Source organism: Microdochium trichocladiopsis, assembly GCF_020744255.1.
Source record: "Microdochium trichocladiopsis strain MPI-CAGE-CH-0230 chromosome Unknown B0I36scaffold_12, whole genome shotgun sequence".
NCBI classification, from domain to species: Eukaryota; Fungi; Ascomycota; class Sordariomycetes; order Xylariales; family Microdochiaceae; genus Microdochium; species Microdochium trichocladiopsis.
In genome coordinates this window covers 1,268,293-1,291,704 of record NW_025763555.1, presented here as the reverse complement: position 1 = coordinate 1,291,704, position 23,412 = coordinate 1,268,293, and the positions used below count along the sequence as shown (strand labels likewise).

The 23,412-nt window shown below is 54.3% G+C and overlaps 9 protein-coding genes across 9 annotated transcripts; 7 read left to right on the top strand and 2 right to left on the bottom strand.

The window, feature by feature from the left end:
• Positions 1–1,494: 1,494 nt before the first annotated feature.
• B0I36DRAFT_277691 (putative mitochondrial chaperone bcs1) lies at positions 1,495–3,843 on the top strand. The gene is made up of 3 exons (XM_046151423.1): positions 1,495–1,748; positions 1,826–2,187; positions 2,233–3,843. The coding sequence occupies exons 2-3, from the start codon at positions 1,965–1,967 to the stop codon at positions 3,489–3,491; spliced, it is 1,482 nt and encodes a 493-aa protein (XP_046006018.1). The 5' UTR covers positions 1,495–1,748; positions 1,826–1,964; the 3' UTR covers positions 3,492–3,843.
• A 111-nt stretch (positions 3,844–3,954) lies between these two features.
• B0I36DRAFT_337568 (mitochondrial chaperone bcs1) lies at positions 3,955–4,969 on the top strand. Its single transcript, XM_046155685.1, has one exon. The coding sequence runs from the start codon at positions 4,322–4,324 to the stop codon at positions 4,811–4,813; it is 492 nt and encodes a 163-aa protein (XP_046006017.1). The 5' UTR covers positions 3,955–4,321; the 3' UTR covers positions 4,814–4,969.
• A 794-nt stretch (positions 4,970–5,763) lies between these two features.
• B0I36DRAFT_337567 (uncharacterized protein) lies at positions 5,764–6,643 on the top strand. The gene has a single exon (XM_046155684.1). It carries the CDS (start codon positions 5,849–5,851, stop codon positions 6,587–6,589), a length of 741 nt encoding a protein of 246 aa, XP_046006016.1. The 5' UTR covers positions 5,764–5,848; the 3' UTR covers positions 6,590–6,643.
• Positions 6,644–7,452: 809 nt separating this feature from the next.
• On the top strand, positions 7,453–8,712 carry B0I36DRAFT_368928 (glycosyl hydrolase family 71-domain-containing protein; the record flags this gene model as incomplete). Its single annotated transcript, XM_046159688.1, has 3 exons — positions 7,453–7,903; positions 7,957–8,441; positions 8,506–8,712. 3 exons carry the CDS (start codon positions 7,453–7,455, stop codon positions 8,710–8,712), a joined length of 1,143 nt encoding a protein of 380 aa, XP_046006015.1.
• Positions 8,713–9,229: 517 nt separating this feature from the next.
• On the bottom strand, positions 9,230–10,818 carry B0I36DRAFT_388987 (septin; the record flags this gene model as incomplete). The annotated part of the gene is made up of 7 exons (XM_046161286.1): positions 9,230–9,482; positions 9,556–10,020; positions 10,113–10,250; positions 10,323–10,410; positions 10,467–10,571; positions 10,636–10,696; positions 10,810–10,818. 7 exons carry the CDS (start codon positions 10,816–10,818, stop codon positions 9,230–9,232), a joined length of 1,119 nt encoding a protein of 372 aa, XP_046006014.1.
• Positions 10,819–11,218: 400 nt separating this feature from the next.
• Positions 11,219–13,446, top strand: B0I36DRAFT_337564 (C6 zinc finger protein). The gene is made up of 5 exons (XM_046155683.1): positions 11,219–11,427; positions 11,484–11,499; positions 11,555–12,097; positions 12,159–12,299; positions 12,357–13,446. Exons 1-5 carry the CDS (start codon positions 11,384–11,386, stop codon positions 13,170–13,172), a joined length of 1,560 nt encoding a protein of 519 aa, XP_046006013.1. The 5' UTR covers positions 11,219–11,383; the 3' UTR covers positions 13,173–13,446.
• Positions 13,447–16,226: 2,780 nt separating this feature from the next.
• B0I36DRAFT_355188 (eukaryotic cytochrome b561-domain-containing protein) lies at positions 16,227–17,076 on the top strand (the record flags this gene model as incomplete). The annotated part of the gene is made up of 2 exons (XM_046157414.1): positions 16,227–16,359; positions 16,388–17,076. The coding sequence occupies 2 exons, from the start codon at positions 16,227–16,229 to the stop codon at positions 17,074–17,076; spliced, it is 822 nt and encodes a 273-aa protein (XP_046006012.1).
• Positions 17,077–18,847: 1,771 nt separating this feature from the next.
• On the bottom strand, positions 18,848–21,549 carry B0I36DRAFT_377887 (endothelin-converting enzyme; the record flags this gene model as incomplete). The annotated part of the gene is made up of 7 exons (XM_046160608.1): positions 18,848–19,897; positions 19,953–20,234; positions 20,283–20,516; positions 20,580–20,897; positions 20,956–21,146; positions 21,201–21,293; positions 21,342–21,549. 7 exons carry the CDS (start codon positions 21,547–21,549, stop codon positions 18,848–18,850), a joined length of 2,376 nt encoding a protein of 791 aa, XP_046006011.1.
• A 627-nt stretch (positions 21,550–22,176) lies between these two features.
• B0I36DRAFT_337551 (uncharacterized protein) lies at positions 22,177–22,975 on the top strand. Its single transcript, XM_046155682.1, has one exon. The coding sequence runs from the start codon at positions 22,340–22,342 to the stop codon at positions 22,913–22,915; it is 576 nt and encodes a 191-aa protein (XP_046006010.1). The 5' UTR covers positions 22,177–22,339; the 3' UTR covers positions 22,916–22,975.
• The last annotated feature ends 437 nt before the right edge of the window (positions 22,976–23,412 follow it).

Below are 23,412 nucleotides of genomic sequence, written 5' to 3'. Positions count from 1 at the left end.
CAAACGCGCAAAGACGTTCGAACGTTAAGATGAAGCAACCGGGTAATCGGGAATGGGTTACGGTCATCCAGGGCGTCGGCGCGACCGGATTTTACGTCCCGCCGTTCGTAGTATTTGCCGGCAAATATCACCTCTCGACCTGGTACCAAGACGACGCGATTCCTCGCGACTGGAGAATTATAACGTCCCTAAACGGCTGGACTACAAATGAAATTGGTCTAGATTGGATTCGGCATTTCGATCAGCATACAAAGTTGCGAACAAAAGGCGATTATCGCCTCCTCGTCCTCGACGGCCACGAAAGTCACCACTCGGTCGAATTCGAGCTCTACTGCAAGGACAGCAAGATTATTACGCTCTGTATGCCTCCTCACTCGTCTCATATACTCCAGCCTCTCGATGTTGGGTGTTTTGGTCCGCTGAAGAAAGCATACGGTCGGCAAATCGAGCTCAAGATGAAGGCGGGTACAACGCATATCAGCAAGGAGGACTTCCTCCCCTCGTTTTTAGCAGCATTCCAACAGACAATAACGGAAAAAAACATCCAGGGAGGCTTCAGAGGGGCAGGACTTGTACCCTATGACCCAGAAGCAGTCTTATCTAAGCTCGATGTAAAGTTCAAGACGCCAACGCCCCCAGGGACGCCTCGGAGGTCACCCGAGCTATGGACTTCCCGAACGCCTACTACAGCTATAGAAGCCCGTTCACAGTCTGATTTTATTAAAGGTCGAATCTCTCGTCACCAGGGAAGCTCTCCAACGTCAATTATTGAAGCAGTTGAGCAGTTCACGAAGGGGGCAAAGGGGATTATGCATAAGTTTACCTTAATGGAGGCAAGGATGAAAGCCCTTGAAGACGAGAATGCAATACTTAGCAAGCGTCGTAGGGCGAAAAAAACACGTCTCAGGAAAGGCCAAAGCATGACTCTAGGCGAGGGACAAGATCTCGTAACCTAGAGAGAGGTAAATGCTCAGGTAGTACAGGAAATGCAGGAAAACTCTGGGGGTGAAAGTCGATCTGCACCAAAGCAGCGGTGCTGTAGCGTCTGCGGGAAACCCGGTCATAACGCAAGAACTTGTTACATAGTTACTCTTGGGTCTGAACTAGAAGATAGCGATTGAGCTTAATTGATTTAAGGCGTTGGGGCTGTGTTATCGAGGGTGATACCTGCAAGACTTGGTTGGGGTGGGCCACTCGCCCGTATGGGCCACTCGCCCGTGGATTACGTTACTTGTAATGTGGGGAAAATTCTCGTCTATCTCCAGGGTGATGCTTTTTCCGGTTCACCTTGTTGGTACTTGGATTCAAAGGCGCTAGCGAAGTGCACAACAGAAGGCGGGGGGGTGCGAGCAACGTGGGGGGGAAAGGAAATGTTGAAAAGCTAGTACGAAAACAGGTAAGGCAGCGATGTCTTTGTGCAATTGACCAATTAGGTAGTCCATAAATAATGCATCTGTCTACTTTTCCATGTCATTCAGTAACCCCTGACTCAACACAGAATTACCCCTGGCCGCTCACGTCGACGGTTCTAGCTTAAGGGGATGTGTGCCATCGGGCACGGCGGCAATCCAGTCACATATCGTCATGCACGTTGGTTCGCGGGGATCGCTCCACGATAGAGATACAACGATCTCTGCCGACTCGCGATCCATGTCTGCGCATGCATCTAACCAGTTTCGGTGGCTGGATAGGGCGTGGTTGAAGTGGTTATGGCGATGTATTGGCCAATGGCTTCATTTGGTGTCTTGGTAAGATCAATTTACCTGGTGTCCTGCATGATCGGCCACGACGTCGGATCTAAGCTCACTGGCCGGCATGTATAAAGAACGCCCTCTTTCCCGTCAGGAACTCCACCATCCAGCCATCCTCGGTCTTCTACTTTCCACTGGAAAACTCGATCAGACACAGGTTCATCCCTCTACGACAACACCCGTCCTCTGCTCGCTACTTTATCAACACGCTTCATGATGGCCACGCTCAACCACACTACCTCGCCAACTCCGTTGATCGCGCCCCACATCTCCATCCTGGACATCTTCGTCCCCGGCTCTACTAGCATCCTTGCCGCCATCGAGCCAGTTCTGGCTACGAACAGCTACTTTCGTCCCCTCTTTCTCTGCATGTTGCTGGTGTTCCTTGGCAGACATGTCTGCAGATACCTCTGGGGAGTGGCGGAGGCTCACTTTGGTCCGTCCCCTTGCCGGCTTGAAGACACCTACTAATGGTTGACAGCTTCGACGGTCCATGTCCAACATTCCAGTGAAGTGTACGACATGGTTGGTCTCTGGATGACCTCTCAACCATTCGCTCACAGGGCTCGGTCGTCCGTCGCCCGAGTCGGCTGGAGACGGTCATCCGGTCATGAAGACGGAACGCAGAAGAAACCCCTGCACTACTCTCCTTGGAAGGGGACGTTTTACTTCATCTACAACAAGCATTTGTTCTGGTTTCGCTCTGTGGAGAAAGAACTCGGTATTTGTATTGAGGAGGTGGTTACGGTCTCGTGCATTGGATCCCCAACAATCCTGAAGCAGTTCTTCAACGACTGCCGGGGCGCATACCTGAATTTGACCAAGAACAAGACAAGCATTTTCGAACACTGCAGCGGCAAGTGGAAAAGGACGAATCTGAAGAGCACCAGGCCGATTTCGACTGTTGTCATGAATGACGAGGTCAAGGAAGGACTTCTGCAGGACATCGAAAGCTTCCTGGAACCGAAAGCTCCCACATGGCACGCCAACCGCGGCATACCCTACCGCAAGGGTTACCTGCTGTATGGGCCTCCTGGGACCGGGAAATCGAGCTTGTGCTTGTCTCTAGCAGGGCGCTTCGACTTGGACGTCTACATCCTCAACATCTCTGCCGCCGACCGGAACTCACTGGGCGCTCTTTTCGCGGAACTCCCGTCCCGCTGTCTCCTCCTTCTGGAAGACGTGGACGCCGTTGGAGCAGCGCGACCTCGACGAGGCGAAATGGACATCACTCAAGCCGGGGAAGATGCCACCCAGAGTCAACCCCCATCGCAGGGGAAGCTGTCGCTGTCGGACATTCTCAACGCTCTCGATGGGGTATCGCCACAGGAGGGTCGGCTGCTCATGATGACTACGAACCACTTGGACCATCTGGACTGGGCGCTCATCCGGGCTGGTCGTGTGGACAAGAAAATTGAGCTTCCGAATGCCGACAAGGACGTGATATTCCGGCTCTTCTGCATGATCTTCAAGAGAGCAGAAGGCGACATCCCCGCTCCGAAGGAACCGGCGGAAGACGATAGAACGGTAGAAGAGTTTGCGCGTGATTTTGCGAGGAAGGTGCCAGAACGGGAGTTCTCGCCAGCTGAAATACAATCTTATCTGGTGGAACACAGAGGCTCGGCTCGTGTGGCGGTGGAGAAGGTGCAGGAATGGATGGACAGAACCAGGGCAGAGAGGTCGAAGGTGGCGAGGGTGGATTCTTTCATGGAGGTTCAGCGCTCGAGCGTGATTAATTAGGGCGTCGGGAGGGAGCACTATGGGAGAGGATTTCAGACTGCGATTCACTCTCCAACAGGGTCAAAGAGAGAGAATGTACTTAGGGTCTTCGACATCTTAAACCCCATCTTTCCTGCGGCTCTGTCCCCTTCTCCCGTCCTCGTGTTCGTCTCGGCGCGGCCGTTTGCGCGATATTGTTCGTAGCTCTTTGCGATGGATTGACCGTGTCCTCGAACAAATGTATGGCTTCGCGGACTTCGGCGGCTGTAGCTGATCGCGCATCTCGACCACGATCGAGGCCGACGGCACCGCCGCCGCAGCCGCTGTCCTGTGACGAGACAACTCAACGACCGAGGTCAAACGATTGAAATTGGTAGCGCGTAGCATCCAGAAAGGGTAGGTGGGGTCACCGCAGGGTGAACCCCGCCACGGCACGACGTATAGTGGCATCTGCTTCCCCGCAGACTGCAGCAATGCAGCGCTGCAAACCTCCCACTCGACCTTGATACCCAAACACCAAATCACCGCCTTTCCAGGTGAACACGCTTCCGGCTGTTGACCAAGCCTTTTCTAGAATGGCCGCCAAGGCCTCCGTCTTTCTCAACGCAGACGGCGAGTGGCAGCCGTCAGTAACCCGGCCTACACAGCCAATCTATTCCGTTATGCTGGACGATCGGGTCAAGGAAGTTCTCCTGGGAAATGTCCGCGACTTTCTCGACCCAGCTTCTCGAGAGTAGCACCGCGACCCATACGGGCGATGCTACCTGTTTCACGGACCTACCGGAACCGGAAAGACATGCTTGGCTCTCGCTATCGCGGGACATTTCGATCTGGATGTCTACATCGTCTGCATGCCCGTCAACGACAGCAACCTGAAGACCTTGCTCGCCCGGGTTCCAACCCCATCCATTATCGTCTTGGAAGATGTCGAGAACGCCAATTCACAGCCACGCGAAGGAACCGCCTCTCTGTCCGCGCTCCTTGATGCCATCGATGGAGCAGGGAATGGCCATGTGATAATCATGACAACCCGCCACATCGAGCTCGTCGACGGCGCTCTGATGGAACCCAGTCGCGTGGCTGTGAAAGCCGAGTTCGGCCTCGCGGACAAGGAAATGATAGCTGGACTCTTCCGTTTTGCTTATCAAGACCACGAGGCAATCGGCCAGCTCGCAGAAGACTTCGCCGCAAGAATTCCGGAGCGGGAGTTCAGCCCGGCCGAGTTCATGTCATTTTTCACCTCGAATTTCTGGTCTCCGGAAGCCGCTATCAGTGGCGTGGAGAAGTGGATGGCGGCAGTCAGGGACGAGAGGGAGAAGATGGGGCGCCAGTCGGGCAAATAATACAACGGCCTCATCCACTCCGGGGGCCGAGGGGATTCCTGTTCTCTCAAGGGTGCCATCTAGAGCACATCACACATATCAATGAATGCAAGATGAGCCCAATCCAAACGGCCGCCAGAGCTGTAAACATTAAAGAGATGCCATCCAGAAAAGCAACAACAGTTAAGCTGCACCGGGACGCCCATCCAATGTCGCCCCGGCTCCATTCGTGTCGGGCCGAGAAGCAGTAAGGGAGCTCGTCGACCGAGATATTATACGCCTGTAGGTGGGCCTGAAGGACGAGGATTTTTGAGTGAAGACTACTCTCTAGGGCAGGGACCGTTAAGTGCGTGCGGAATGTCGATCGTGTCAGGCGGGTCGGCGGGCGAGGAGGCGCACCCGGGACCGGGCTTGGCCTTTGCTGCCAAAATGTCCACAGCCTGCAGATCGTCTCGACCGTGTCGAGGGGAATCTCATTGGAGTTGGGAAGAGTGACAGAGTTCGCGGCTAGCCACCTGCTCACCCCGGAGGTCTCCCGCTCTGCCGCATGACAGGAACTTGGCATTGGTGCCGGGGCATGGCATCCGCTCGGCATCGTCAGCGCCCTCGGCCTCGTGGCCGTCTACGCCCAGGCCCGTACCATCGTTGCCAGGCCGCCAGCCTCTGGGCTTAGTGCGGTGAGCCTGGCGGGCCTGGTCGTGTAGGCCGTTGTGATTTCGCTGCTCGCTCTCTCCTGGCTGGGGCGTTTACACTGGGACTCTAGGAGCTAGATACATTTTAGTAGGCAGCATCCTGTCCGCGAGTTGTGTCACTCCCTTCAAGCGCGAGTGTTTGATGCAAGTCGCTTTATATCCATCCAACTACGTTTTCCGTTCAAAGGAGGTACCGAGTGGATACCGAAGCCCCAACAACAGAACAACAACAGAACAACAACAGAACGACAACAGAACAACAACAGAACGACAACAGAACGACAACAGAACGACAACAGAACGACAACAGAACGACAACAGAACAACAACGTTAATTAGCAGGTCATTATGGCGCCGGCTGGCGATGGTAGCTCTGAAGAGCTCAGAGGTCTTGAGAGGGGCGTGGTCTCTGTATGAACAGAAACATCCGAGCGATAAATCTCATTTTCCACAACTGCAGCTGGACGCGGCGGCTGGCCTGCTATTGGTTGGACCAGACGGAGAGCCTGGGCGGCAGATCAGGTTGGAGCTCCTGGCACGGGCGGTGGCGGAGAAGACTTTCGTCTATGACCTGGAGCGTGTCTCTTTCATGTTCCTTGAGGATGAGTTGCTGGGAATATTGGAGCTATGGTGTCGGAAGCACGAGGTGCCATTGGAGGCGCGCTTTGGCGAACCGCATCAGTGGAGAGAGAAGGAGAAACTGACCTGGGAGGAAGTTCACAAGCTTGGGGCTTGTGTTCACCGTATAGGTTTGCACCTTTGGGATGGTCTAGACGAGTCGGACTTGTCGCATTTCCTGGATACAGACGATGCTCAGTGGCTCGCCGGCCTTATGGGAGGAGCGCACTTCACACTGGTGGATCTTTTCCGCTTCCTGGATGAGCACTGCACCTATCGACAGTGGCGTTGGGCCAGTCTACAACATGTGGTGTTAACTTTAGGCACGATTGCGATAGAGACTTTTTGCGAGTCACTAGCAGTGCCGGTCAGGGCGCTCCAGGGCAAGATGGACTCGGGAGACGAGCGATATCGACGAGGTTCGGACTATTTTAGAGTGCCACGTCAGAGGCAGGAGCTGTGGAATAGCTCTAAAGACATGTTGTAGAGCAATGCACACAACGAGCCATTTGTGCTTATTGCACTGAATAGTCAGGTCAGACCATGATAAAGTTTCGCAAACTTTAGTAGATCCAATGTAATGATCTAACGTGAAAACGAATGCTGCAACAAGTTACAAATTGCAAGTGATTTGTGTGAAGACTCCAAACTTGATTATGGCGTAACGTTAATCATTCCCACGGTCTAGTAGCACTTGTTGTTAGACAAAAAGGCCATAGATCTGTTTCTGTTACGTGGTTGCGACCGGAACGTGAAACTTCCTTGTTGAATTCGGGACTAACGCGAACGCCTCGCCGTGATGGGCGACCTACACAGTTGTGGGCGTCCGCCAGGAAGCTTTGGTGCCGTGAGAGCGCTGTGTTTCCAACGGCATGTTCACGGCCCTCTATTGCAGACCCGTGAAGAGCAATGCATGCTGTGAGGTACCGAACTTCATACTATGTGCACTCAAGATCCAATGCGCGGAAGTGACAGGTGCTGCTCGACTTCTGTCCAGTTAAGCTGGGCGGACGAGCTAGCCCGTCTCGAAACAAAGGTCCCCGACTGTCACCAAGATACTTATCCTCCGAGGTCCCCGGGGATCCGCTCGCGGACACGCCAGACCAGCAGCATTGCTTTGACCAGCTTAGCCATTGGTTCGAGGTGATAAGACTAATAGATGTCAATGCATTTCGCCTGGGATGCGATCCATATATAACACACCGGGCAGCCGCGATTGCTTGAGAACACCGATCCTCAGCCATCAAGCAAATCCGCACGGCCATATCTATTCAACATGCGCGTACATTCTCTCCTCGGGCTTCTAGCCCTCTCCCTCTGGCCGCTGCTGGCGATGTCTTTGTCCACTACATGGGGCAGGGCCTCAATATCGATAGCGCCGTCTCGGACGTGGCCAAGGCTGTTGCCATGGGCATCGACGCTTTTGCTCTCAACGTTGGCCAGCCCGACCCAGACTGGTCGGTCGATTGCGTCAAGCGCTTTTTCAACGCGGCGCAGGGTACCAAGCTCAAGATTTTCTTCAGTCTCGACTTGTACGCCACCAACGACCCGGAGCGATTCCGCAAGATGATCAACGACTACTTGGGGCACCCCAACTACTACACGGTTGGCCCCAACAACCTTCCAATGCTCAGTCACTTCAGCAACGGCAACGGTTGGACGGCCACATCGTGGAACAACTTCCGCGAGTCACTCAAGGAGAGAACGTACTTTGTACCCATGTTCGACCAGTTCCCCAACTACTACACGAAACCCGATGCTTTCTGGTCCTCGTGGTCTGTGCCGTCGGCGGCGTCTTCACGTGGGAGCAGGCGTGGCCCGGGAGGTCCAACACGCACCAGAACGTCTCCACAGACCTCGACGCGAGCCTCATGCGCAGGGCTTACCGCGAGGGAAAGGCTTACATGACGGGCCTCTCGACGTTCCAGTACAAGCACTACAAGAACGACCATTGGTACCGGGTCGGCGACACCGTCATGCCGGAGAAGATGACGCAGCTGCTCGCGCTTTCCAACACGGCGGGCAACAGGCCAGACTTCATTCAGATCCAGAGCTGGAACGATGCTGGTGAGGGCCATTACATTGGTCATCTGCGGCACGAGAGCCTGCTCAAAGAACAGCTCGCGTATGCCAACCAGGACGAGCACCCACACGACGGTTGGCAGCCGCTGTTCACCAGCTTCATTAACGCGTGGAAGAGCAACGCCAAGGACGCTTCCCAGATGCAGACCCCAGCCGGATCGCGCACCTTTGTCGTTGGTGCCATGTGGCATCGCGAGTTCCTGGCCTCTTCTTCCTGCTCGGGCACCGACGGCAAACCTCTCGGTGGTCGAGCCGCGGTGGACACAATCAACTAGGCTGTCGTGCTCAATAGTGGCATTAAGACTACGTACAGGTCTGGAGTGGTGGCAACCTCATCTTCAAGGAGAAGCTGCTGCCGGGTCTCAACTACCGCTCTGTCCCGTCGTCAAGACGGGCGAGCAGCACGTGCAAGTCGTTGATGCCGCCGGAGTGCCCATTATCGAGAGCGGCAAGAAGACCAAGGGTATTGCGGCCAATCCCAAGGGTGATCTCTGCACCTACAACTACCGGGTGGCTTGGCTTGTCTGAGATCGCGCCCATTTTGGAGCAGTCGACGCGGTAAATTTTGACATGCACATATACCGTGTTCACACCTGCTGGGCCGGCATGTCTCGAAAGCATTGATGCCGCCCCACTCGGGGCACGCAAAATACAGCGCTCCCAATATGTGTCAACGCGCCAAAAACTCATGACCTTGACCCCGATCACAGCGCCTGTAGGCAAGGGCATTGTGAGAGTAAACTGCCCTCTCAGTTAACAGACCGCGCTCTCCCACGGAAAGAGGTGTGATTGGGTGTAGCCAAGGTCGACTGCTTGTCCAGAGCAGGTACGGGGCCTGACAAACGAGCTGGCACCCACTGATGGCTCTCGGGAGCAGAGTTTCATGTACCCTTTCTCGACCAGGTACACCGAGAAAGCTCTGAATGAGGTACATCGATTGCATATCACACTCTTCCGTACAAGCGTCCCCTAACCAGTTACTCCATTGGGTCGGTTGTTCCTGTACTCCGTGATTTGTTGCTTAATTCGAGACGGCCTGGACAAATCAACTCGCGTCTCGTTCGACAGGAGACGACGCTCTGTCCGGCTTTCCAGCAGCTCCTCCAGCCTCCCGCTGAATCCTGGCCTCCATCTCACGCAACTTGGCTTCACGCACGAGAAGTTCCTGTCGCTTATCATCAATCTCGCGCTGAAGCCTCAATCCAACTTCCCGGAGTCTTTCCTCATCTTTGCGAAGTTTTTCTCCTTGTAGAAGTATCATTTGCTCGGAAAGATCGCATTGGTTCGGGGTTGATTCGCTTGTGGAGACTTCATGTCAGCTGAAAGCCATGCAGTGCGATTTGGAAACACGGGTAGTGAGATACAACTTACCCTTTATCGTCACGCTGAAGGACCTTGGAAAGCTTCGTTGTTCGATAATCCTCATACAGCACGTCATATGTGATCTCCTTGAGATCTACCAGATGACTATGCAGCAACGCAGATCGAATTGCTAAAACGTCTGAATGGTGCGGATTGTTCACCTCCACGCAACCCCATGGATATGTTCGCACGGGCGCCATCCGACCACCAACTTCCATGACCTCCTCGCTGCTGACAATCGCGAAAGGCATCAGGCGTCGCAGCTCAGTGTTCTCTTCGATCGTCTCCTCGTCGTCGTCGACATCGTGAGGGAAATTGTAGACGGGAATGCGGTGATACTCAATGTCCTCCAGAATGTGTTCCTTCGACTGAGCGAGCTCGGAAGGTGTAAGAGAGTCGGCGCGACCGATAACTGGGATGACGTTGACACGGGAAGCAAGGCGCTTCATGAGCTCGATGTCGAGTTCGCGGAGACTAATACCGATTAACGATTAGCGATTAGTGATGAGAGGCCGTCAACGACACAAAGTGCACGAGTTCAGTTGCTGGCATTGAGAGGATCGTACCCGTGGCCGGTTGGAGTGATGAAGTAGAGCATGGCATGAACTCTGTTGTCCCTGAAGCGGGGATTTCGCTTGATTCGCGACTCTTCCATGAGATGATCATCATGCTGTTTCTCCAAATAACCGACGATCTTGGCGAAGCTGCGACATGCTGTCAATACTCCTCTTTGGGGTTGTGTTGCGACGATCGGGTCTTTCGCATCGTGTCCTCACCTAGCTTCATTATCGATATCGTCTCCGAATCCTGGTGTGTCGACGATCGTCAGGGAGACGCAGGTATGCTCTTCTTCCAGTTGAAGCTCTGCAGCGGACACAAAAGTTAACGTCTCATCGAATGATGAAGCTTGTGACCCATACCGATGGTTGTTGTTCTGATCTGAAGTCCTTGTCCCATGGGTTCGTCTGGATCCATGTGTTCCAGCACTCGCTTCCCACAAAGCATGTTGACGAATGTAGTCCTGCCTGCGCAAATGTTCAGCCTCTCGGAACATAGCCACCTGCGGCTGTTATGGAGTCTGCAACGCACCAGTCCCTGAAGAACCGCATACCATTAGGGAGAACTCGATGGCCTTCTTCGTGTTCTTTCGCTGTTGTGGAAGCAGTCAATTAGCATCTGTCCACCAGCTAGAAGTGGCGTATAACCTCATGACAGCTTTGACAGCTTCGCCATCTTGAAAGCAGGATGGATCGCTTGACATACGGTCACCATTGTGTGCGATGAGTTCCAAGCCACATCCGCCGGCTCTCGCGCGTCCGTTGTGTGTTTTCGGTGGCACAAATAACACAAAGGTCGGAAGAAGAAGACAACCAGTCGGAAAGGATTGGAGTGATGTATCAAACTGTATGATTCGGATATTCATCATGACATTCCTGACGGTCCCGGGCAAACCTCAATCTTATTGCTGTAGGCTCAACTGCTGAACACAATCTTCGACGCTTGATTGGCCAGCTCGATGCATACCGTATGTAGTTAGTCGGTATTTCCTCGGATGCAACGGCGAATGCTCCATCCGCCAAGTGACTAATCGAAAAGCGTCATAGGGTGCAATGGAGCTATGATGCACTGGATCCTCCTTTAAGCTCTGTCGGCCTACACCGCCTCCAAATACAAAAGGGGTTCATGCATTAAATTCACATCCAACAACACGACACTTGCCATCAGTCCCTTTTTTCGTCCATCCGCACGCCCTACTGCCCCCATGTTGGCATAGCTCGGTCCCCCAATCAACAGTCTCCAAGGGGTCTGGTCGGGATTTGCTCATGCGCGACGCACCATGGTCTACTGCGGAAAGCCAAGCCGGGGGTGTGAGAATTGCAGGTGAGCATCCGATTGAGCGCTCCCCCATGCCTTGTACTGATCTCGATCGTGTTCAGAAAACATCATAAAAAGGTATGATGCATACAACATCAGCTGCGTCAAAGACTGTAGCTGATAATAGAGGGAGTGTGATGAAAAACGCCCTGCTTGCTCAAGGTGCCTGAAGTTGAAGCGGACGTGTCTCGGCTACCGAGACCAAATAGATCTCATATTCCGCGATGAGACCAGTCAGGTACAAGCCCGATCCCGGCAACGGCGTGCATGCACCGGCACCTCGTCAAACTGTATCCGGCTCCACACCTCGTCATGGTCCCATGCCTTTGCAGATGTGCTGCAATTGCCTATCACATTGTCACCGTCCATGGAAGACACAGTAGTATCCCATTTCTACCATACAACGCTCGAGACTATCTCGGACGAGGATCCTGTGCATTTCTTGCACTCACAACTGCCGAGTCTGTACGCGAGAGGAAGTCCAAAGTCTGCGTTACGGCTAGCAACGGAGGCGATTTCTTATGCTGCGTCTAGACAGTATATACGACAAGGCGCTCTGGTGGCCAGAGAACGATATGTCAAGGCTGTCAAAGCAATACGACAAGCAGTACAGGATCCAGTAGAAGCGCAGGACCCAGCAGTCTTATATGCCATACTTCTTCTCAGCGGTTTTGAGGTCAGTGGCTTATCATGGAACCTGGAAAAAGACCTTGGCTGATTCTGATCATCGACCCAAGACTATGATTGGGGATTTAGAAAGCCCCTTGGCATGGGGTACACACCTCGACGGAGCTGCCGCTGTTGCAAGGATACAAGTTGCCAGTCATGGCAACTCGGCCTTGTCACGCGGGATCTTTGGCTTCATCCTCAAAGGCACTGTGAGTGCACCTGCTTAAACTAAGAATCGCTAGACGCTGACGTTGATGAATTGAAAGGTCCTCATCCATATGCAATCATGTCAGCCCATGGGCGAAACCTCTGTATTGTTTAATGCGACTGCTACGACTTCGCACCAGAACCCGGAGGGGGCACTCTTCTCCTTGGCGGCCAAGATACCAAATCTTCAGCACAAAAGTAGCCACATTCTCGCGCGATCTCCAGCAGTCGAGCAAAGTCATGTCCAACGGCTACTCCAATGCGCTAGACGCATAGATCAGGATCTACTAGACTGGGCCGATGCCGTTCGCGAGACCTGGCCCTACATTGTGGCCGTAGACATCGATCAGCTGTCCGACTTGAGCTACACTCCGCGCGAGATCCACAGGTATCCGAGCTTCTACACTGCCCGGGTCTGGAATTGCTATCGCGTGTCAAGGCTGATTGTGCAGTCGATACTCCACCGTGCCAACGTTCGCTTATCTACGTTCGAGGGGGCAAGCAACAACGCTCACCATGAAATCGAGGAAAGCGAAGAACAGAGTAACATGTTGGTGAATGATATATGCGCGAGCGTTCCTTTTCTCCTGGGCAACGATCTATCAAGGATGAAGCTTCTGTCCCCAACAAGCATCGTGGCGGCGATAGAGGCCAAGAACAGGGAACACGCACCAGCTACTGGGAGATTCTCGCTCATCTTGCCCCTTCGCGTCGCGTGCAGCGCTTCATCAGTACCGAGAGCTCAAAAAGAATGGATACATCTGCAGCTGCAGCTTATGGCCGAGTGCGGTGAGCCACAGGCGCGTCTTGCTGGTTTAACAGGCAGCCAGATCCTTCGAGGAGGCTCCGACTCGATCCGTTTTGACTGCGTATGATTGCTCAAAATACCACGGTGAGAAAAGAGCTCTGAGACGGAAGTGAGACCCCCTCCCTAATTCAGAATACCTATAATAGTACGCCATGCCAGTTATAATAACGTGAATAGTTAGTTTATATATCTTACTTAATATCCCAAGGGCTACGTAGCACCATTCCTTTCCTTCTAAATAATAGCCTTACAAACTGCTAACATTGCCTGTCCGAACAACCTGGGAGCCCTAGACACGGAGGGCGTTCAAGCTGTGAAGCCACCGTTTGTCAAACCGTTTGTATTCGAGTGTGGATGGTCTTGTGCACAAAGCTTGCATAAAGCCAGGCTCCTGGGCGAAGGCCGGAGCGCAGACTGAGCGCGGGCTGAGCCACGACTGAGGGGCGCTAGTACCGTTCTAGAAACGCCACATTGCGTCTGGAAAATAAAGAACCCAGCCACTACCACGCGCGGCTTGGCGGCGCCACACCTGCGCGAGCCACTTTGCGACCGGGGGGCCGGGTCAGGTTCTGGGTCCATGTGCAATCCCAAGCCAAAGCGCTCGCGATCTGGGCCAAACATCGCCATGAAGCACGCGGCTGCCAAAGGCATGGCTTTCTTGCTAGAGCAATGGCTTGCCTGAGAATACGCGTACATACTTTGCAGCTGCGCGCTACAGGCTGATTAGTCCACAGCAGTTGAAATTGTCAAAGCCAGGAAATTTGTGCCGCCCTCCAGCGGCACCGGCGTCGAGCAGCCAGCATCAGACACGAAGGGCCCCGGGGTGTCCCAGTTCCAGACGGCCAATCTCTCGGCCTTCCATTGCCCGACTCAGTAGTGGCCAACGGGTCGATGCTCTCTCTGCGTTCCTTCTCTGTCGCTCCCCTCTCCCACTGTGCACAGGTGCCTCGTCCTTTATCGCTTTCATGTACTCGTGCTCTGAGATACCACCCTAAACCACCATCATCAATGTTTGGTCTTTGGACATCCTCACGGCCAACGACACTTGCTCCCTGCTAGAGTTTAAGGCCTGGTTCCGCCCATGATCTATCACCTGCGGGATGTTCATTCCCGGAGTTACGTCGTCTACTCGACCGAAGACACCCACTACGACAAGACAACGAACCTCTCCTAACCTATACTGAAAATGTCAGCTTATTTCGTCCACAACGCCAACGAAAAATCCTGGGCGTTGCTCAATTTTACTGTACCACAGTCGACCTCCCTCTACCAATCGGCTCTGTCATCCGCTAGTATCAAATCAACCAGATTACCACCGCATACGCCGTTCTACCACACGAACCACGCATCTGCGTCCCTGCGCCGTCTGGCTCCGCGCTCGACCGATGACGATATGGGTGCAGTGACACTTACAAATGGTCGAAAGTTCACAACCCCTCGAGGGAGGTGCAGGAAATCGCGTGGGAATGAGTATGACGAGGTTTTGATGTCTTGAGCTGCTTCCTGGTATGGGAGCTGTCTTGTTTATCCCAATCACATATTTCAGATATCCTTGACATAATCCTCGTGATTCCCCTCCACGTCAGGTGGATTTATCCCATCCTCGAGGGCCTTGACATATAAGCGTCCCGTGCGATACTCTTCATCAATCTGCATAATCTCTGCTTGTAGACTGATTCTCACACGCTCGTTGTGTTGCTGTTCATGGCGCGTGTCGTCCAGCATCTTCGGGTGCACGTCTGTGCCAACCACCCCGTTCCGCCGCAAATGCCTCTTGCGAGACTCCTGCGTCTCCACAAGCAGACTCGCAACGGGAGGCCCATCAGGATCCTCGTCGAGGAGCTCAAAGATACGGGTCTCGCCGGTGGCCCAGTCCGTCAGTTTGGGCGGATTGCTGCTCAAGTGTTCTTCAGTCAAGCCCGCGGTCTGTGTCATGTAGTTGACGAACCCCTCGTGACCGAAGACGATGATTGCCGGCGTCGGCCGGTCGTCGTCCACGTATGCGGCCCTCCCAATCATTATGAGCATCTTGATTGCTTCCTGTCCGCGCTGAATGAGGTTCTCCGGGTGCCAAAGGCCGTGCTTGAGATGCCATGGCTTGTTGTCTCTGTCGTTTGCCCCTGCCGGGGTGCCTCGCGGGTGCGTAGTGTCTGCCTTGCCAGCGACGGCGAGCTTGCCGAACGTCGTGCCCACGAGCAACGCGTCTTCCGGCACGGGCTGCACGAGCTGCTCCAGGTTGAAGTCGTCCAGGCCGCCGTGAGGGAGCGTGATACCAGGCTTCCCTCGCAGCTCCTTGTCCACGAGCCGTCTCAGGTGGTCGAGCGGTCTCGTCCGGTCAGAGAACCAAGTTGTCTGCTCGGCGATGAGCGGCGAGATGGTGATACCAGACCTGTTATTCAGCCTCTCGGCCGGGAGCGCGATAATGGCGGTCTGGATCGCCCTCGACAGGCTCGAGATGACAACGGGGCTGTCAGTGGTGACATGGGAGATATCGGGGTTGTCGAACATGTCCTGGTACTCTGCTCGTGTCTTGCTGGAGCAGTAGTCGCGGCCAGACATCTCCGCCTTCGACCAGCTTGCCCTTGTCGCGTCGGTGGTCAGCAAGGGGTCCATCTTGCTGACGGCAGAGTTGTCTGGGACGTTGGACTCGGACTCTCCATGGCGGGTGAAGATGATCCTGTAAGTTCGTGATTTGTTTCGTCCTGGTGCCATTGTCGTGTAGATGTGCTTCGCTTACTTCCTCCAGGTTTTGCGTCTTGATTGAGGAGGGAGTTCAGACCGAAAGAAGGTACTTTTTCCCACCCAGCGGTAAGGTGTGGCTATTCGTTTTATATGTGGCTCCGCTCTTGCCTAATAGATATCTGCTAACGCCTGGTTTGGCTGCCCGCTTTGATGCTCATCTGCCTGGTTATTGCAACACAAAAAGCAGTACGCTGACCGGGGCAGGCATAGTGGGCTCATTACGCCCGAAATGTGTACGCCGAAAATCTGATCAGGCTGAGCACCAAAAGCCACCTGTGGACACGTTTCACTTCTACATATTTCTGCTGTACAGCCTTGCATCCTCGATATCTGATTGACAACAGGCACGCCAGGCTCTGCTTACGAATCAGTGGCCACCATGGCATCCGCGACTGGAATTCCCCAACAACCTCCGGCCGGGCGCGGTGACGAGGAGAGCGAGCCCCTGCTCGGTCGGCCCGGCGATGCCTCCCAGAAGCCTGCTGCCTCCATCGCCAAAAATCTTATCCTAGGTGAGACCACTCTGTTCTTTTTCCTCAGCTCCGTTTCCGTCCCCGTCCACAAAAGGCCGGGGGTCTGCATCCGCAACAGAGCATCAATCTGGTGTCAGAGCATATTCCTACGGCATCTCCTCCCTTCACGAGGCAACACCCACTTGTCCTTCGCGCCATCTCCAGCAGTGCAACAGACTCCCTTCAGCCCGCAATACCATGGCAAAACTAATGTACTCTTCAGGTACTGGTGTCGTCGCCGAGGCTGGAGGTCTTTTGCTAGTTGCGTCCGTGTGGGCAGCAGTCTTCCTGCACCCACCGTACATCCTCTTCTCGGTTCACCCGCTGGCTCAATCCTTTGGACTGCTTGTTCTCATCCAGAGTATCCTCATCGTCCAGCCGACCGTGACGGCCGAGCAGAAGAAAGTCGGCCAGAAGCTGCACGCAGGGCTGAACTTCCTCGCCCTTGCATCATTCATCGTCGGCGTCGGCAGCATCGAGTACAAGAAGATCCGCAGCAATGGCGCCCACTTCAAGTCTCCGCACGCCTACATCGGCGTTGTCACCTCAATCTGGCAGATCCTCCAGTACCTTGTCGGCTTCACCATGTACGGCACGCCTCAGGTCTATGGCGGCGAGGCCAAGGCCAAGGCGATCTGGAAGTACCACCGGATAAGCGGATACGGCCTGCTGCTCCTGTACATGGCTGCCGTCACATCGGCCACCAAGACTGACTAATACAACGTCAACGTTCTCGGTCTTAAGCTGTGGGCGGCGATTGTGATTGCCCTTCTCATCCTCGCTGGTATTTACCCGAGGATCAAGAAGCAGAAGCTGGGCCTCTGAAACGACAAAATCCACCGGAGATGGCGCGGCGTACCGCCATGCGACACGAGCGCAAAAAGGCAGAGACCACGCTGTGTGGACTGGCGCTGGGCCCGGCGGAGAGGGGTTGGAAAATACGACCACACTGTGGTTGCTGACTACAAAAATCAGCGCTTGATCTTCGTAGTGGGGATGTTGGCATGGCGTTTAGGACTGTCTATTAGGACTGTACTGGTACTTTTTTTTTCTCTCTCATAATAGCTAGATCATGAGACATGGCTACAGAGCCGCGATGTCCGGGAAGTCGAAGCTATAAAGTTGTGCTTGACCGCGCTCGGCGATGCGTCTTGTTCATAAGTGTAGCTGTTTGATGACCTCCCATCAGGTGCTTGAGATTGTTGGTAATGATGCAATCAAGGTGGCTGGAATTTTGGAGCAAAGCTATGCGCCGCGCGCGGGGAAAATGCTACCTAGTACTGTACACAACGCTTCGATCAGCCTGCGCATATCAATTCAGTGCTTGATCGTCCACACCATCAGCCGTGAACCACTGAGCAATCAAACAAGCACCGCACGACCGTCGTGCATTACACGGCTGGCTATTCCGGAATCCAGGACGTGGGAACCACCGAGTACTTTAAGTAGACATAACAACAGACACTCGCCTCAGCTTCACTTTGACGCAGCCGCCTGCTCTTCTTGCACACGGCGGATCACGGGGCAGCTTGTCCCACGTCCACGGGGTGGTGGCTCTGTGTCAACAATCCCAGCCTTAAAGCATCAACATCCCATCACATCCTCCAAAAGATCGAGGCCAATCCAACGCTGCACATGTACAGAAAATATGGCGGCGTCCCCAACCCAACCCTCCCAACCTGACAGTAGCGGCAGTAGCAGCACCAGCAACACCAACAACAGGGTTCAACAAACACTAGACTCCATTGCGGCGCGCCTGCACAGCACCACAAACAAGCACAACCTGCCCCTGATCTGCGCTGGCGGGTTCGTCGCAGAGATGCTGTGGCACTCGCATGTCGAGGCCCGGGTTCTCAAGACACAGCCCGCGCAGGTCCGCAGGGCGATGAGGCGTGCGGGCGTGTTCTGGCCGGTCTTGTTCCTGGGGACGAGCACGGCCTTGTGGTGGGCCGAGGGCCGGGTCAGGCGTAAGGAGTGGGAGGGTGCGGCGGTAGGAGAAGTATAAGTAGAGGGAGGAGGGATGGAAGGGGGCGGTAGTCACTCAGGGAAGCCCCTTGGCAGGCACAATGATTAGTTGCTGGGAGAATGGAAAGTTATGCCGCAGTAGGACCCCTACCTAAGAGTCAAAGTCCATGGACGAAGAAGGGTGGGCTAGTCCTGGAGACATTTGCGGTGATAAACCTATAGATACGTCATGGTCGATGTCGCGAGTGCGCAGTCAGAGCTGCCAGGCATTTCACAATCACGCCTTTGAGCTGGCACGACCAGGCGGCAGGCACAGACACAGTGTTGGGCTCGTACAGCACGATTCGTAAGCAGAGACCATCATGCTTTTTGCAGTCATGCGAGGCTATAGCCCAGGATACATCTAGGACCAGCAGTCTGGAGAACAAAGGAATGATCATTCAGCTAATTAAACTATTTCAGCTCACAGCATACATCCAAAACCCGTGCCGTACAATTTGCCAAGGCACAATAAAACCCATCTCTACCACAGCTCGCAAGTCGGCTCCTTGACGGGACAGTTGAAGCTCTCTCTGAACTCGCGCGAATTGGCCGTCGTGCCCAAAATGCGGGCCCAAGCCGGCGAGTGAGGGTCCGTGTAGATGTAGTTGATGGCCTGCTCCTTACGGATCTTGCCACACCAGAAGTTGGCATAGAATATGAAGAAGAGCTGATCTTGCGAGAAGAACTCCAGCCCCGGGAGATTCTTGTCGGGCTGAGTGTCTTGTCGCTGCTTCCACGCAGCGAAGGCGGCAGCCACACCGCCGGCATCGGCAATGTTCTCGCCGAGTGTCAACTTGCCATTCACATGGAGCGGCTTCCCGTCGGTGCCCTCCACGGTGAAATTGCCATGTTGAGCAACGAAACAGTCTGCGCGCTTTGTGAATTCCTTGACAGTACGCTCGGTCCACCAGTCTGTGAAGTTGCCATGCTCATCGTAGTGTCTGCCGGAGCTATCAAAAGCGTGTGACAGCTCGTGTCCCGCAACAGAAGCGAAGGCACCATACGAGAGGTAGCTGGGAAGGTCGACGTCAAACACGGGGAACTGCATGATGCCCGCGGGGAAGACAATCTCGTTGCCAACTGGATTGTAGTAGGCATTAATAATGTCAGCCTGCATGCCCCATTCGTTGTGGTCGACAGGTTTGCCCAGCGACGACCAGCTCTTGTCAGAACTCCATTTGGCGCTGCTCAGGGTGTTCTTGAAGAAGGAGTCTGAGATGGGAAGATCTTTGTAGTAGTCTCTCAAGGCGGGTGGCTCCATGATGTTGGGCGACTTAGTCGGATACCCAATCTTCTGATCGATGTTCTTGACCTTGTTGACAGCAAGCTCCTTGACGGATTCGTCCATCCAGCTCAGACCGTTCAGCTTGGAGATGAACTGGTGCTTGATATCAGTGATGATTTCATCGCCAAATTTCTTGGCTTCCTCAGAGAATGCTGCCTCGATATAGAATCTGCTGAGGATCCAGCCGATTGTTCCGTCGACGTGGCGCAGGCAGGTTTTCCACCATTCCGTCTTGGTCTCAGGGTCCTGCCATCAACAGTGAGCAATGGAATCGTCCAGCGTGACTGCTCATTTCACTCACTCTGCCGCTCAGCACATTGTTGAACCGTGAGATGGGCTTGACCTCTGGTGCCTCGATGGCGCTAGCATAGCTGTAAAGCACTTTCCAGATAAAGTAGCTTTGCAGTACTCTCTTGGGCGTGTCGGCGATCAAGTTGGATGTCTTGGTCAGAAACTCTGGGAAGGCCAGTAGCATTGAGCTGTCTTTGTAGTCCTTGGGAGCAAGTGCTCTGACAGTCTTGTCAAGCCGCAGCGCAGGTCCAAGCTCCCCAACCTTGTCAATCTTTTCGATGTTGTAGTATTTCTAGACGCGTTAGCAAAAGTCTCATCATATTTTGTGAGGCATACGTACTGTGACGTCCTGGAGACCTTCCGGAGGCGGGGTAATTTCAGCAATTTTGACTTCTAACTCTACGACAGCCTTGGCCAGTATTGACGCAGACTTCTTCCAAGTCTCATGAGGGAGTAGAGTGCTGAAGACTTCTTCCAGAAGTTTCTGGTATGATGCCAAAGTGTCCTTGTCCTTGTAGTACTCCGGGGATGGGAGGGTGATGCCATCTGGGAATGCTTGGACAATCAGCAATTCCTATCAATCACATATTAGCGGACTCCGACTCCAGACAAGCAGACAATCGCGCACAGCACTCACGGGGTCCTTGTCATCTGCACCAATGAAGAGCTGCTCAAAGGAGCCAACCCCAATTTTCTCCAGGAATTCGACCGTCTGATGAAGAGACCCAAGCTCGCCTTCTGTCATGGGCTGGCCAAGCCCTCCCTCTGCCACATCATCGGCAAGCTCGAGGTGTAATGCTACCGACTTGATGAGCTCCATAAGAGGCTCGGTTCCGACATTCTCGATCGCAGTCTCATTGATACAGGCGCCAAAGGACGTTTGCATCTTTCGGAAGTTCTCTTCGTCCGTGTTTGCAGTCGTGTGCGCGAGGTTCATCGGGGAGAAGGCGGAGTGCTAGCTGTTGTCAGCGTGTTTTCTTGCAGCACGGAATTTGCCCAGATCGTGGTTTTACCTTTGATTGACCTGGATAGGGTGACTCCAGTATGTGGCGGAGGATCGTCTGGCCAGTATCAGACATCTGAGAGGCGGTGGAAAAGGAGCTTCGGTCCTGAGGAATATCATGGCGAGCATTGAATCCGTCGCAGACCAGAGAGTCAAAGTTGGTGCAAGCATCAATGTTCTTGTAATCGGGAGAGAGGTTGTCTGACACAGGATGAGCCTTGCACGAACGAGATTCAGCGAGTTATTTGGACTTACACAGCAGCTCGGATGCTGCGTGGATGCAAGCGGCGGTGGTGCAAAGAGGGACTGCGGTATCTGCATTTCTGCCCTTCTTGCCGCGGTCCAAGACTAATGAGAACGAAGGATGAGTACAAGCTCATGATGGTATATCAATACCCAAGTGGGAGATACTAGCATACCTCCGGCGAGGACCAGGATGGCGATGAAGGCCACAATGATGAACACGCTGACGCAGATGGAGACCCAGCGACGAAGCCTTGCCTGTCTGACCTGCTCGTCCAAGGGCGTGTCGTCGACATTGCTCTGGTTGCCGGCCTCGGGGCTCGTTGGGAAGCAGCGGGGTCCGCTCGTTGTTGCCCGACATGGTGAAGAGGCCCGGGTGGGTGCTGGTCGTGTACGATGATCGATTGTCGTGGCTATGTGGCTGAAGGCTTCAGCGCCGGTCCTCGGGCAGGGGATGACGCGTTGAACTGGGGAGCTGCGCCAGACCAGCTGGGCTTGTGGGACGTGGAGTTTAGGTCACAACTGTGAGGTTACGCGGCGGGCGTCCGAGTTGCTATGATGGGAGACGAGACCGAAGCTGTCCCCTACCAGCTGGATGAGTTGAGGAGGGAGAGAGGGTGAGCAAGTGCTGGGAGGAAGCTCGGGCGAGCTTGGTTGCTTGGGGAGCAGGAGCTGAGCTTGACGCTTGGGAGCTAGACTGGCTCGGAGCTTGTGACGTGTGGGCTGCAGGCACGCGCCCCATTGTCCCGGCCTCCGACAAGCACGCAGCTCCACTCAGGGCCAGGCAGGCATCCCGATGCGGGGAAGCTGGGGCTCGACGCTCGGGTCAGCCCGTGCTGGACCCAAGTATGTACGCGCTGGCGTCACAGTGCTACGCCTACCGCAACCGCAACGTGGTTAACAGCGAGGAGCACCCTGGCTGGCATGCAGGGTCAGAAACCCGGCAGGGTCCACTTGCCTGGCAGTCATATCTTTAGCACGGGATTGGGACAAGATGACGGCATCTGGGAATCCCACGCACATGCGGGGTCCAGACTCCTTCGATCTCGGATCTCGACGTCGCAGACCACTCCGAGCCGTCAAGGTTTGCGCAGGGGATCAGTGCGACTGACCGACACAGCTACGGCTTCGAGCAGGTGGGCCATGTCAAGATGAAGCTCTCTAGTCTCGAGGCGTGGTATCAGGCATATATCGCAGAGGACGACAACGCCACTGGCGTAGACTCAGCCGTCGTCCAGGCTGTCAAGTCCGACTACCTCGATGACGATCTGGTCAATTCACGTGTTCAAAGTCTCCGGGCAACGGCATGCGTCGAGCAAGGTTTCTGCCATCAGTGCAAGCATCTTCTTGAACATTGGCCGAGCCTTCCCAGAGATGTGTTGCGGGCTCATCGAATTGTGCGGGTCCTGGAGACGGAAGAGGTCGAGGCAGCAGCCCTCGAAGGCTGCAGGTTTTGCACATTCATCTTCTACCGGCTGAATTTTCAGGGTCTTCTCAGAACATTTCGAAGAATTGAGGCACGACTTCGGAGGCTTGGGCTCCCTGCAACAGCCTCTCTAGCCGTCCAGAACTGGACAGAGCTCGACTTCACCCCTCAGCTGCTGTGGATCAATTTTCCTGGAAAGAGTGCGAGCGAGTACGGTTCCCCAGGGGCGGAATCCTCACATTTCGAGTCACATGTCATATCACCCCTCTGTACGCTGAAGGCAATTACTACACGGGCATGAAGAATTGCTACCCGGGCATGACTCTTACACGGGCATGACTTCTATCGCCTCTGATTCGCTCATTTTTTTCCTTCGACCCACAGGTACATCAGTGCAAAGGCGGTGAAGCAAGCTCTCTTAACAAGGCCGTGCTTTCGGTATAGTCAGAACCAACCAGGTCAACCAGGCCTCTAGAACAGGTCTTAGGCGTATATCAAAACAAGGTCTGGTTTTCAATACAGAACACGGCCAATTCCAGCGCGCCCTAGAGGGCAGCTATCTATATCTCTATCCTCTAACGTAAATGCATAGCGAGTGGGCCAGCATAGCGAGTGGGCCACCCCCACCACATCTCGAGAATCAAAACCTCGTCAGCAAAACCAAAACGTCTTGAATTGATATAAACTAATCGCTATCTTCGAGTTCAGACCCTAGAGTAACTATTTGGCAAGTTCTCGCATTATGGCCAGTCATCCCGCAGGTACCACAGCGGCGCTGCGTTGGCGTAGTGCCGCCTG

Excerpts from the sequence above, each read along its gene's own strand:
- B0I36DRAFT_337564 (XM_046155683.1), top strand. The coding sequence starts at position 11,384 with ATGGTCTACTGCGGAAAGCCAAGCCGGGGGTGTGAGAATTGCAG. Across the intron at positions 12,098-12,158 it reads TTCTTCTCAGCGGTTTTGAG|ACTATGATTGGGGATTTAGA; the intron begins GTCAGTGGCTTA and ends CATCGACCCAAG. Across the intron at positions 12,300-12,356 it reads GCTTCATCCTCAAAGGCACT|GTCCTCATCCATATGCAATC; the intron begins GTGAGTGCACCT and ends ATGAATTGAAAG.
- B0I36DRAFT_277691 (XM_046151423.1), top strand. The coding sequence starts at position 1,965 with ATGATGGCCACGCTCAACCACACTACCTCGCCAACTCCGTTGATCGCG. Across the intron at positions 2,188-2,232 it reads AGTGGCGGAGGCTCACTTTG|CTTCGACGGTCCATGTCCAA; the intron begins GTCCGTCCCCTT and ends AATGGTTGACAG.
- B0I36DRAFT_337567 (XM_046155684.1), top strand. The coding sequence starts at position 5,849 with ATGGTAGCTCTGAAGAGCTCAGAGGTCTTGAGAGGGGCGTGGTCTCTG.
- B0I36DRAFT_337551 (XM_046155682.1), top strand. The coding sequence starts at position 22,340 with ATGAAGCTCTCTAGTCTCGAGGCGTGGTATCAGGCATATATCGCAGAG.
- B0I36DRAFT_337568 (XM_046155685.1), top strand. The coding sequence starts at position 4,322 with ATGCCCGTCAACGACAGCAACCTGAAGACCTTGCTCGCCCGGGTTCCA.